Raw genomic sequence first — 13,862 nt, forward strand, 5'->3', positions numbered from 1 at the left:
TCAAGATGTATGTACCGAGGACTTAAGTATTACAGTGGCTTCATTTAACCCCATAGTACCTAAAAAAAAATTTTTTTTAAACAACTTTACTGACCTTCAGAAATTAGCAAGAGTGACTAAGAGTATATTTAACTGTTGATCTGATTCAGGAGGACTTTGGATCTGTAGATGGCTTACTTTGTGTGATGTCACCTTGTGTATGTTCACTGAACCCAAGGAAGAAGAGTGGAGGGAGCACGCGTAGACGTGGATAGAGGATTTCTCTCTAGGAAATCTGAGCCTGTGTGTGTGATGTGATGGTGTATTTGCTAATATGGCACTGTGTGCTCCCTCTTACTCTAGTGCCAACACAAAGGTCTTGGTTTGTCTTTCACACACAGCAACTGGGACATTACACTCCCGGAGCTTGTCCCCTGATGATGATGTTTTTCAACATCTTGCAAATACCTACGCCTCAAGAAATCTCAACATGAAGAAAGGAGATCAGTGTAAAAATAAAATGAACTTCCCTAATGGGATTACAAATGGATACTCTTGGTATCCACTCAGAGGTGAGTTTCTCTTCATTTCCACCGTGCTCCTTTCTGCCTGCAACCAGGACACCTGCTGCTTTGTGCTGAGCCCAGCAGTTGTCATCAGTTTGTTAAGCACAGCACAGTCCCTACAGTCACAAGAACAGTGAGTACGACTGGTCCTTTGAGCGATGCTCAGACATGTTCCTCACTGCCAAGGATGCCTTCATTCTTTCAGGTGCTCACATAGCCTTGTCCTACTATGAGTCAGGAGCTATGCCAAGAAAGATGAGCAGGACACCGATTTTCACCCCAAGTTTACTACCTGGAACGCTGAGGTCACTGGTTCGAAACCCTGGGCTTGCCTGGTCAAGGCACATATGGGAGTTGATACTTCCTGCTTCTCACCCCCTTCTTTCTCTCCCTTCTCTAAAATGAATAAAAATTAAAAAAAATTAACCAAGTTTAATAGGGAAGAATGACATGCATATAAATAATTGTAATGGCAGTATAATTCGAATAAAAATAGATTTAGAAAAGGTACAGTGTACCAGGGTATAAAGCCAAAACACAATAGGGAGTGAAGACCTTGAAGAAACCTAATGGGGGCAGCTCCTTAGATCCAGTTAATTATTGCCAAGCCACAGTGGGTCCCAGTAACGCCAGCTCTTCCAGTTTGTAAAACAAGCTGGATTTGTGCATGAAGCCTCATGATTTTAAAGCTACTTTGCAGGCTAAACAAACAAGCTCTTCAGGCTGGACACAGTGGGAGGGAGGCCTCCAGCTTTCCAACCTTGGAACAGGATGGCCAAGTGAGCAAGGGGAGGTAAGGAGACTGCCAGGTAGGAACATGGGAGGGGGATGCTTTCATCAGGAAGAGTAACAGAAGCAGAAGCCCAGAGATGTCAGAGAACTCCTTTTAGGCACTCAGTCTAGGCACTGAGAGGAAATAGGATGGATCTAGGATGGAAGGATGTGAGGGAAGACAGTGAGCTGGAATCAGGTTTCCGTGGCCTCCGGGGGCAGTGCCCCTTTGAGGCTGATTGGCCTGACCCTACCAACTGCAAACTTCAGGCCGCATTTCTGCAAACAGGCCACTTCCCCAGTTGTTACTTGGAGTGTGGATGCGATCAATTAGTCTTGCGTAAGCTGGTACTTTTATGTCTGGACGGCTTTCTGCCAGCTTTCCAGGTAATGTAAATAAACCTAGACTGTGAGTGACAGGCAGCAGGGCCAGAGAGGTACCACAACACCCCAGACCTCTCTGCAGTCCCAGATACAGCCTCCCAAGCTCTGCCTCAGAGCTCCACCTGATCCCTGCTCACCACTCTTCACAGGGAGGAAAGGGCCCCTCCTGTCCACTGGCAGAGCTGTCCTTCCATGCACATAGTGTGTAAATTTCAAGACAGATCCAGATGTGTGGGAAATTAGCTAGGAACTCAATCTTGCTGTCAAGAATTGTTCCCATGTGTGTAAGCTGTGTGTCCTTCTGATGCAAAAAAGCAGACAGAGCCAGCTACTTTACGGAGCTTAACACAAAGCATTCTGGCTCAGCCTGGAGGTTTCATCAGCCAGGCCTGACTGGCCTCATTCAGGGGTGCACACACTCTCCACACCTGGTATTCTCAATCCTGCATGCTTTGCACACTTGCTGTACTATCTAAAGTCTGTCTACCTGATGCACAGCCATCCGCCGAGGGCTGTTGTTTTGTTTCTCTCTCCATTTCTTCCCTCTTCTGTTTCATGCTGAAAATGAGGTCAGAGAGAAATATAAAACTCTCATTAAGAGAAAAATAGAAAAGACAGAAAAATTCTTCCTGGCTAGAATCTGGATCTACATAGATACTACTTAATATTTCAATAACATTTTATTTTGACCATTTTTTTAGCATAAGCTTTTTTTTCTACTTTAGAATTTCCCAAATACCCTGATGGCGTTGAGAGTATGTATCTTATTGGGCAGATATAAAGTATAACAAATTAAAATCTCACAGAAACCACTTTCTTCAAAGTTACTATATTTCATCGAATCCCAAATGGCATTGATGGTAAAATGTAATAATGTATCAAGAAAGGAAATGTTGCCTGACCAGGCGGTGGCGCAGTGGATAGAGCGTCGGACTGGGATGCGGAAGTACCCAGGTTCGAGACTCCGAGGTCGCGCGCGGGCTCATCTGGCTTGAGCAAAGAGCTCGCCAGCTTGGACCCAAGGTCGCTGGCTCCAGCAAGGGGTTACTCGGTCTGCTGAAGGCCCACGGTCAAGGCACATGTGAGAAAGCAATCAATGAACAACTAAGAAGTCGCAACGCGCAACGAGAAACTGATGATTGATGCTTCTCATCTCTCTCTGTTCCTGTCTGTCTGTCCCTGTCTATCTCTGCCTCTGTAAAAAAAAAAAAAAAAAAAAAAAAAAAAAGAAAGGAAATGTTGGCCCTGGCCGGTTGGCTCAGTGGTAGAGTGTCGGCCTGGTGTGCAGAAGTCCCGGGTTCGATTCCCGGCCAGGGCACACAAGAGAAGTGCCCATCTGCTTCTCCACCCCTCCCCCTCTCTTTCCTCTCTGTCTCTCTCTTCCCCTCCCGCAGCGAGGCTCCATTGGAGCAAGGATGGCCCAGGCGCTGGGGATGGCTCCTTGCCTCTGCCCCAGGCACTGGAGTGGCTCTGGTTGTGACAGAGCGACGCCCCGAAGGGGCAGAGCATCGCCCCCTAGTGGGCAGAGCGTCGCCCCCTGGTGGGCGTGCTGGGTGGATCCCGGTCGGGCGCATGCGGGAGTCTGTCTGACTGTCTCTCCCCGTTTCCAGCTTCAGAAAAATAAAATAAATAAATAAATAAATAAATAAATAAATAAAGGAAATGCTGCCTGCCAAACTAATGACACAATGATGTTTCTCCACCATCAAATTTAGGACACATCCAATTCAGAGATTTTAAAATGTGAAAAGTTTTTCATCTTAGAAAACATGAAATATGGTTATGCTCCCTCGAAAATAGGCCCTCCAGAGGTCAGACTAGAACAGGGGTCAGGAACCTATGGCTCACGAACCAGATGTGGCTCTTTTGATGGCTGTATCTGGCTCGCAGACAAATCTTTAATTAAAAAAATAGTAATGTTAAAAATATAAAACATTCTCATGTATTACAATCTATTCATTTCCTACCGCTCATGTTCATGGTTGCGGGTGGCTGGAGCCAATCACAGCTGTCCTCCGGGACAACACCAAATTTTTATTGGGTAATGCGTAACGTACACGGGTCATTGTATGGCTCTCATGGAATTACATTTTAAAATATGTGGCGTTCACGGCTCTCTCAGCCAAAAAGGTTCCCAACCTGGACTAGAAGGTGCCCCGGGGCAGTGGCAGCCCCAGGAGCAGCAGCGGGCCAGACCCGTCCCCCCTCAGGAGCCGGCACAGCACCCTTCTGTCCTTCCCAGGGACAGTTGGATGTCATGGGTAAGAGCACCTGGGCTCGAGCAGGAGCCTGTGGTCTGGTCTGTCATCCCCGGCTAGGATGCGTGGGCATGTTACTTAAGATCTGTAATTAAGTTTCCTCATCTTAAAATATGAGTAGTAATTGCTCTGAGGCTTAAATGAGCAGATACAAAGCTCTTCAAACAGTACTTAGCAAGAGTGAATGCTCAGTAAATGTTGACCATGATTATTCCTCCAAATTTGTGTACTTAGCTTTATGTAACAAATGTATTTATAAATGGTTTGTAGGAATATTTTAAAAGAAATCTCACTGTAGTGTACATCTGTTTAAAATGTAATTTAGGGAAGAAATGTAATTGGAAGAATCTTTTTGTTATGCCCTGATTACAAAATAGAACCCTTCCCCTACCCCTCACTTAATTTTATGCGCAGTTGAACTTCAATCAGCTGTGATCTAGTTACCCATATGGGAATATTTACGATTGCCTGGTCATGCCTGGGTAATAAATTGTCAAACCCTGATTTTATATGCTAATAGGTCAAATTCATCTTTTCCTGTTTATATGTATTTTCCTTGCAACTGCCTGATTAACTTGTCCTCAAGACATGGGACACTTGGCTCCACTCCAGTTTTAGACCTTAAAAAATATTAAATATGCTTGTGTTTAGGTGGAATGCAAGATTATAACTACATCTGGGCCCAGTGTTTTGAAATTACGTTGGAGCTGTCATGCTGTAAATATCCTCGCGAAGAGAAGCTTCCACTCTTCTGGGATTCTAACAAAGCCTCGTTGATTGAATACATAAAACAGGTGCACCTAGGTTTGTCAGATTTTCTTATTAATTCCCATTAACAGAAAATATAACATCTAGCAGAACCTTTGGGTTAGCCCCTATTTATATCTTCTAGGTACAGCTCCTCATTTTCATACCAGAATTAATGGTTAAGAATTCTCTCGGCATGAGTATCTGCAGTGTGTGAGAAATGCCATGCCCGTGAGTTCATATAAGAGAAAGCATGGTGTATGTTACTTTAATGTGGGGATGTAAAATCCAGAGGACGTCTAATTTTACAAGTTGAACGACCTGGAAATCTGGCAAAAGATCAGGAAATCAGGTTGTTACTGTTACATCATCTCCCAGTTAGAAAAAATGAAAGTTTGCTTGTCGCCTGCCACACAATTTCACAAACTCAGAGAACATTGGACATGCCATTTTGCATTTTTCTGTATCTGGGGCAGTAATCAGGCACCATTAGCTTTAACCTCTCCCACCCCTCCACTCTGCCAAGTGACTCAGCACTGGGAATCATCGCAGCTCATTTTTTGACAGTTGTCTGATCTTTATCACAGACTAACTGTGGCAAGAGTGGTAGTTCTCAAATTTGTGCAGCCGACTCGAGAGAGTTTGCTAAAACACAGATTGCCAGGTCACATCCCCAGAATGTGATTTATTGGGTCTTGAATGGTTAACATCTTCCCAAGTGATGCAATGCTGCTGATCCAGAGAAACACCCTGCCGTGGTGATGATGGAATCACACCCAATTCAAGGTTATTGTTCCTGTCTGTGCCTCTTTGGGCAGGGTGTAGAAGGCTCTTCTGCATTGCTAGAGGTAAAGTTATTCTTCTCCATTCAGAATGGCTTGGGGGAAGAAACAGCAGGAATTGGCACAATAGTTAGGCTACCACATCAAGCCAAAGTAGAGGGTGTATGTTTGTGTTGAAGAGGTTTGTATTGTGTGTCTGCTGCATAATTGCATAATTCCTGTAATTTTCTGCATGCTTCACACCTGCTAAAAGAGATGGAGATGGTTGAAGGAAGGAAGACAAAGAAGCACAGAGGTATGGGGCTGAGTACAAGAATTAAGAGCTTTCCTTGGCTACACATCCCAAAATGGATGCCCCTCCCCCTTTCATGTCTATATCTTTCCTGTGCCCCCCCCCCAACACAATACACAGAGATTGTTGGTGGACTCACAGGGCTGTGTCTGACTGGCTGAGACACAAGTGGGGTAGGCCTGGTAGGTTGATTTCCCTGACAGGAGATGTTACAAAATTTCCTTTTTCTTCTTCACCAGCATCTTAACATCTATTAAGCTTATCTTTGGGTCTTTCTCCTTTCTAATTGCCATCAGATTTTGTTTCAGGTCCCCTCTTGCTTAATATTCTGGTATTTCTCTACTAGGTTTTCCTCATGAGGAACATAATAATTTAACCTTTCTATTGTATTTCTACCTATAGTGACCTTTTAGAGTGTATTCTATCTTTCCTAAAAGTCCTCCTCCATCAGCGTCAAGAGCGGAGGGCAACGGAACATGAAATGTGCCCCATGTAACTGCACTAGTATTTGTGGCCTTTTAATCTACTTGTGAAGATTACTTACCAAGCACCAAATTAAGGCAGGCTCTGAAGTACCATGTTGACATAATATTGCCATTGAAGGAGTTTTGTAAACTGTTAAATAACATACACACTCTAGCATAACTATTGTCATTATTAATTTGGAAGGATTACAAGTCCATTTACACTAAGTTTTATAAAGAATATGTATCTGTCTGCCTGTCTCCATAATCTGACATGCACTTAAATATATATACACATCAACCCTGCCCCCTTGTGGTTTAAAACAAGGGCATTTTTTTTTGTAGTTTAATCATGAACTATTTCAAAACACAGATACAGTGTAGTTATTGTTACTCGATAGAAAGGTTCTCTTCATATTGGTGCCCAGTAGAGAAGCCAAAGAATATTTTTATTTGTCGGTGCTAGAAGTGAATACCTCCTTATTGGTATTGTTCTGGTTTAATAAAATTGTTGATACTTAACAATCTAAGTCACATTCACTGGTCCAGTTTCACCACTTGCTAAAATGCCTCTGGGTCGCTGAGATTTTGACCCACCGGAAGTCTTGGGCCTGTTTTATTTGGGAAGGAAAGGCCTCTTGCTCTAATGGCAGGCCTGGCCAGGAGGTCAGGAGCCTTGGTAAGACCAGCTCTTTTATCATCCACCCCATGTGTAAAACCTTGAGCTAGCCACTTGTCCACACTACAGTTTTAGTCAACTGTTGGGCTCTCTGTTCTATTCAACTGTTGGGCTCTCTGTTCTATTCCACTGATGTTATGCCATATTGTCTTGATTATTATACCTTTGTAGTCCAGTTTGAAATCAGGAGCATGATAGCTCTCACTTTTTTTAAAGTTTTTTTTTTAAGTTTTATTTATTGATTTTAGTGAGAGGAAGGGAGAGAGACAGGAACATCGATCTGTTTCTGTGTGTGCCCTGACCGGGACTGAACTGGCAACCTCTGCACATCAGGAAAATGCTCTAACCAACAGAGGTATCTGACTAGGGCCCACTTTGTTTTTTCTCAAGGTTTCTTTGGTTATTCAGGGTCTTCTGTGGCTCCATATAAATTTTAGGATTAGCTGTTCTAGTTCTGAGAAGAATGCCATTGATATTTTAAAAGGGATTGCAGACATGAAGGCCAAGATAGCAAAGGAGGACAACTATGAGTTCTAGGGGCCTGGAATGCTTGTCCCCCTCTCTGGGAGAAGCAAGGATGAGTAACACATGATATTACTTGTAGTCCTCTCTCCTCAAAGCAGATCTGAACCCTGAAGTTTGGGGGATGGCCACAGCTCCCAGAAACCTAAGCAACCCAGCCTAAGGGAATCTGGTATGTGCTGAGTCCCAAAAGCCAGTGGGACACAGATACATAGCTGTCATCAGATGCAGAACAGGTGGGAACTGTGATCATTACATGGGAACAAGGAGTGAACAAACAGTCTCCGCGTACCACCCCACTTGGATTCTGCATTGTGCCCAACAGACATGGGCTAAAGCTTGATGCATTTCCAAGGGAGGGAGAGCTTTACATTTCTCTCCCTTGTTTTCAGGTGTGGCCACAAAATTTAAGTATCAGATTTTATTCTCCTTTGTTTATTATCTGAGCTTTTTAAATTTTTTACTTTTTCTTCCCCTGGTATAATAGTACTGGCTCTCTCTGTATCTCTTTGGATATACTGGTCTTTTTCCAATGTCTCAATCGCAACATATAAAGGTAAATTGTATCTTCTGGTAAAATAATTAACTCCCTCTAAGTGAAAGGTTTGGTGGTGCCTGGACAGAATATTGTAATACATATAAGATATGAAGACAGCTTTTATTTGGTTGATGGTATGGGATTTCCCTCTAATAGAAACTCCATATTACGCATGGTCTGTTTGTTCAGCAACAGTGATATTCAAATACCCCAGCCTTCCCTAGCCTGAAGAACTATCTCTAGGTTTGGGTAAGAGTCTTATGGAAATGAATCTTTGGATTTTTAGAGGATAGTTAATGAGTGTCACTGCAATATGAAGACATTTAGTGGTTTCCCCTAAATCCAAATTATTACGCTTTTCCCATATTTGAGAGTAGGCAGGCTACACTTGAAATCTTTGTTTATTCGTGACACATACTGATATATAGGTGTGTATGTGTACCTAAGGCCATCTAAAAATACTGTTCATGTGAAAATTGAAGCCTGTTCTGTTAAAGTGTAACCAATTCTAGCCAAGAAGGAATTTGCAATCCCTTTTTAAGAACCAGAATATTTTTTTTCTTGGTATCTTCCATCAACTACTCATTACTAGCATCCTGAATTGTTTCAGCTTTACCTTGGATGTCAAAGGACAGTATTAAGTCCATCTCAGATATTTATTTATTTATTTATTTATTTATTTATTTATTTATGCAAAAGAGACAGAGAGAGGGACAGGGACAGAGAAACAGGAAGGGAGAGAGAAATGAGAAGCATCAGTTCTTCATTGCAGCACCTTAGTTGTTTATTGATTGCTTTCTCATATGTCCCTTGATCTGGGGGCTCCAGCAGAGCCAGTGACCCCTTGCTCAGACCTTGGGCTTCAAGCCAGTGACCATGGGGCATGCTCAAGTCAGCAACCCAACACTCAAGCTGGCGAGCCCATGCTCAAGCCAGCAACCTAGAGTTTTGAACCTGGGTCCTCAGAGTCCCAGGCTGATATGCTATCCACTGCACAACCTCTTGGTCAGGCTCAAGGATAGTTTTTATTTTTTGAGGTTGTTTTTGTAGAAGTCAATGAAAAATACAAAAGAAACCAACAGATACATCACCACTACCACTAGCTTAGTTGCTCAAATATACCGATTTTCTAAGTGGCAGGGAGGTAAGCAAGTTCAGAGACCAGAAGAAGGAAGAAATATACATAGCTTCTTCCTTCACATATTCTTGCCCTTGTTGGAACAAAGTTGAATTGACAGTCCAGAAACTTACCCTGTACAGGTATTTCTCTTGACTCCAAATTTATACAGCTACATTCTTTCTATTCCTTTGTATAGCTTTTCTTATACAAATAAGAAATGGATTAAGAAAAGAATAGGCATTGATTAAGGCTATTTTTTTAAAAAAAGAAAGAAAAGTAAAGGATTAATATCTGTTCAGCCTCCAATTATATTACTTGTATTTAATCTTCATGGACTTCCTGGAAGGTGGAACATATTATCCCCAAATTATAGGTGATGAAATTGAGGCTTGGGAATGTTTAGTGAGTGGGGAGCTCGGATTCAAACTAAGATCTGACCAGTTTCTTTCTGTCACACCAAGCTATGCTGTATTTATCTAATGTATCAAAAGACCTGCTAAGAAGGCACACAATTGAAGTATCTTTTCAAACAATAATGCCACTGAAATTCAACAAATAAATGGGGTTACTAAATCCTGACTGATGTCTGTGGTTGGGTACTACCTAAAGGTAAAAAGGACATATAACAGGTAGCAGGAACAAATATCAATGGAATATTTTCTTAAAAATGCAAAAGAGGAAAAAATTACATGAAAACAGAGGTTTACAGAGTTAATCTGGGTTGAAAAGATGAGAAGGAAATATAGTATTTAACAATTATCCGAAGGGAAAAAAAATAAAGAGTTAAGAATTAAGAAAGAAAGTGCGCCTGTGCTGGCGCAGTGGATAAAGCATCGACCTGGAATGCTGAGGTCACTGGTTCAAACCCCTGGGCTTGCACGGTCAAGGCACAGAGGAGAAGCAACTATTACGAATTGATGCTTCCCACTCTTCTAACCTTCTGTCTCTTTCTCTCCTCTCTCTGAAATCAATTTTTAAAATCTTTTTAAAAAATTAGGAAAGAAAGTAAAAGGCAACAGGGGTCAGATAAAAGTTTGCTTAACGTTCAAGATAAAAATTTTATTGCATAATGTCAAAACTTTTACATTTCATTTTAACCTTTTCTGAAGGGAACTAGTTAATGTGTGCCTCATACTTTTCTGTCCTGGTAAATAATTACTAAGTATAACTGTTTGGGGATAGTTTAGGGTCATTTTTTCATTGTGGCTCTTCTTTCTCCTTTGTGTCATTAAGATAACTTGATTTATCACTGAAGTGAACAAGCTGGAATGTGAAATACAGGGTTTCAAATGAGAAGAGTCTTAAAACGTAAAAGGCCTTTTATTAACTAATCATAGTCCTGAAATTCTGACGTAAGGGGTATGGGTTGGGTTCAGTGTGGGCTCTAGTGACTAGCATGGATTTACAGCTAGGCTGTGGCACTCAGCTGGCTATGTGAGCTTGGGAAGGTTATTTAATAATCCAAAACCTTTAAGTTTCCTCACCTTTAAAACTGGGATAATAACATTACCTACATCATAGAGTTGATGTGAGAATTCAATGAGAAAATACACATTAAGCACTTAGCGTAGAGTCTGAAATATGTTAACTGGTCAGTAAATGTTCGCTGTTATTAGTAATAATAAGACCCCATCAATCAATTCCATGCTTCTAAGCAACCCAGTGATTATCATTTTGTTTCCCTTCTAGTTTGCCTGACTACATGCTCTTGAATACCTTGTATAGATAAGTATCTTATTGGAAATTAATGCATTGGTATTTTTTACTTTTGTGTAGGATTTTATCAAATCTACCTATAACAAAGTTGCAGTACAGTTTGGTTATTAAGTAAACAACATGAAAATGAAAGGTTATTTATGCTTTCTCATTTTGATATTATAACATATTTAACCTATAAACCAGATTGATAGTTTGATTGTATGTTAAGTTACATTAAAAATAAGTTAACCAAGTTCTGATTCAAGATGCTGAACTCATCTCCCACAGACACACCAAATCTACAGCTACATATGGAGCATATTCCTCTGGAAGAAACTCAAAAACTAACTGAGAGACTCCTACACATCAAGTTGAATGAGGAAAAAACCCACATTGAAACTGTTGGAGGCAGAGACACATTCTCGCCATAAACCTTATTTGTGGTACATCAACCCACAATCAGGAAGGAACCCACAACTCTGAGCTTATCCCTGAGATGCAAAGGGCTTGAACCTCACATCTGGCACCCCAACTTTTAAGACTTGTACCTGAGAGATGAGCCCCCAAAGCATCTAACTTTGAAAGCCATGGGTCTTGCATCTATGTCCACAAGGACATAGCAAACTAAGAAACAGCTCTTAAAGGGTTTGCACAGACTCACCTGGCTATCCCCCCTGCCCCGGGCCCAGCGCAGAGACAGTCAACTGAAAAGTGACCAGTCTTGCTTTGAAAGAGGCCTATCTTCTTGTCTTAAAGCTTCAACCTGAGGGCAGGCATCTAATTTAATCCACATCTAGGGTCTTGCTGAAATGTCCTCCAAAGATGGAGGCTGGCAAGAACCATCATTCCATCTCCCTCTAGGGTGCGATCATTTTATCCCCTCCAGGAGCTGGTAAGTTCATCTGGTGCCTTAGTTGCTGTGGCTGTTACCCAGAAGATAGCCCTTGACTGCCTGGTTCTAGTGGCTCACAAGTTCAACAGAATATTAGCAAACAAACAAACAAAAAACAGTTCTTAATTGGCTATCATCCAGGGCTCGGTGCAGTGGGAGCAGACAGACATGTCCATATTCAAGTCTTCCCCTGAAAGAGATATATTTCATATTTTAAAAGCTGCTGCCTGAGAGTCTAGCTTCCTAGACTAGGTGCTGAGATCCTCCAAGTTAGGACACTGACAGGTCTTGGCACAACCCTAATTACTGAGAGCTAGTAAGAAAAAAGTAGGTTGCTTGGATGATCACAAAGGTTTGAGAAACAACCAAGAACTAGGACAGGGATGAACAGTAAGTTTCATCTCATACATAAGGCTACTCCTTTATGATTAGGAGAGTGGCTGTTTTATCTAATGAATAGAAAAACAACACAGATAATGAACAAAGAATAAGATAAAACATCAGAAAAAAAACTAAATGAAATGGAAGTAAGTGATTTCCCTGATAAAGAGTTCAAGATAATGATCATGAAGATGTTCATGGAGCTCAGGAAAACAATGCATGAACAAAATGGGAATTTCAACAAAGAGAGAAAATTTAGGAACTGGAAAATTCAACATAGAGGTTTAACAGCAGCCTAGGTGAAGCAGAAGAAAAATTAGCAGACTTGAAGACAGGACAATGGAATGCATGCGATTGGAGCAACAAAAAGAAAAAAGACTGAAAAAGAGTGAAGACAGCCTAAGGAACATAACAGAACAATATTGCAGCAGAAGTCCCAGAAGAAAAGAAAAAGGAGCAAAAAACTTATTTGAAGAACTAATGACTAAAAAGTTTCCTAATTTTGGCAAAGGAAACACATCCAAATCCAGGAAACCCATAGAGTTCCAAATTAGATGAACCCAAAGAGACCCATACCAAGACACAATATAATTAAAATGTCAAAGTTTAAAAGTAAAATTTTTTAAAGCAGCAAGAGAAAAAGAACTTTTTTACCTTTAAGAAAACATGAGATTATCAGCAGATTATTTATCAGAAACTTTGCAGTCATGAATGGAGAAGCATGATATATTCAAAGTGGTGAAAGAAAAACTGCCATCTAAGAATACTCCACCTGGCACAGTTATCCTTCAGAATTGGAAAAGAGCTCTGGCCAGTTGGCTCAGTGGCAGAGCATTAGCCCCATGTGTGGACGTCCCAGGTTCAAATCCCAGTTGGCACACAGAAGTGACTGTTTCTCCACCCCTTCTCCCTACCCCCCACCCTGTCTTTCTTCCCCTCCTGCAGCCATGGCTTGATTGGTTCCAGTGAGTTGGCCCGGGGCACTGAGGATGGCTCCATGTCCTTGCCTCAGACACTAAAATGCTTGGTTGCCAAGAAATGGAGCAGTGGCCCCAGATGGGCAGAGCATCATCTGGTAGGAGGCTTTCCAGGTGGATCCCCATGGGGGCGCATGTGGGAGTCTGCCTTTCTGCCTCTCACTTAATAAGAAAAGAAAAAGACAATGACTTGGGAAAGAGACTAAGTGTCTTCCAGGCAAGGAAAAATGAAAGGATTTTATCACTAGTATAAATACAGAAATACAGAGGGAATTTCATCAAGCTGAAACAAAGGGTACTAATTAGTAACAGGAAAATATGAAAATATAAATCTAATGGGTAAAGGTAAATATTAAATAAAGTTCTAAATCTAATGTGTAAAGATAGTAGATTTATAAAGCCAGTGTGAAGGTTAAAAGACAAATGTGGTAAAAATAACTACAACTACAATAATTTGTTAATGGATACACAGCTAAAAAGATGTTAAATTGGAATATCAACCATAAAACATGGATAAGGGAGTAAAGGTGTAAAGCTTTAGAATGCATTCAAACTGAAGTTGTTATTCACCTAAAATAGACTGTTACAAATATAAGTAGTTTTATGTAAATCTCATGGTAACTACAAAGCAAAACTTTACAGTAGGTACACAAAAGATAAAGAAAAGGGAATCTAAGCATACAACTAACTTTGAAAATCATCAAATCACAAAGGAAGAGAGCAAGAGAAAAGTGGAATAATTCTCCAATCAAAAGACTGGTGGGTGAAGATTTAAAAAGACAAGACCTATCTGTATGCTATCTAGAAGAGAA

The 13,862-nt window shown here is 41.2% G+C and overlaps 1 protein-coding gene across 1 annotated transcript in view; it reads left to right on the forward strand.

The window, feature by feature from the left end:
* The window catches only part of CPM (carboxypeptidase M), an 89,442-nt gene that overhangs the window by 64,642 nt on the left and 10,938 nt on the right, over positions 1-13,862 (forward strand). The window contains exons 6-7 of the mRNA XM_066257817.1: positions 381-551; positions 4,610-4,762. Coding sequence (XP_066113914.1) covers positions 381-551; positions 4,610-4,762 — 324 coding nt within the window. The remainder of the gene's footprint in view (positions 1-380; positions 552-4,609; positions 4,763-13,862) is intronic.

This window comes from Saccopteryx bilineata, chromosome 2 (genome assembly GCF_036850765.1).
Source record: "Saccopteryx bilineata isolate mSacBil1 chromosome 2, mSacBil1_pri_phased_curated, whole genome shotgun sequence".
Classification (NCBI taxonomy): Eukaryota; Metazoa; Chordata; class Mammalia; order Chiroptera; family Emballonuridae; genus Saccopteryx; species Saccopteryx bilineata.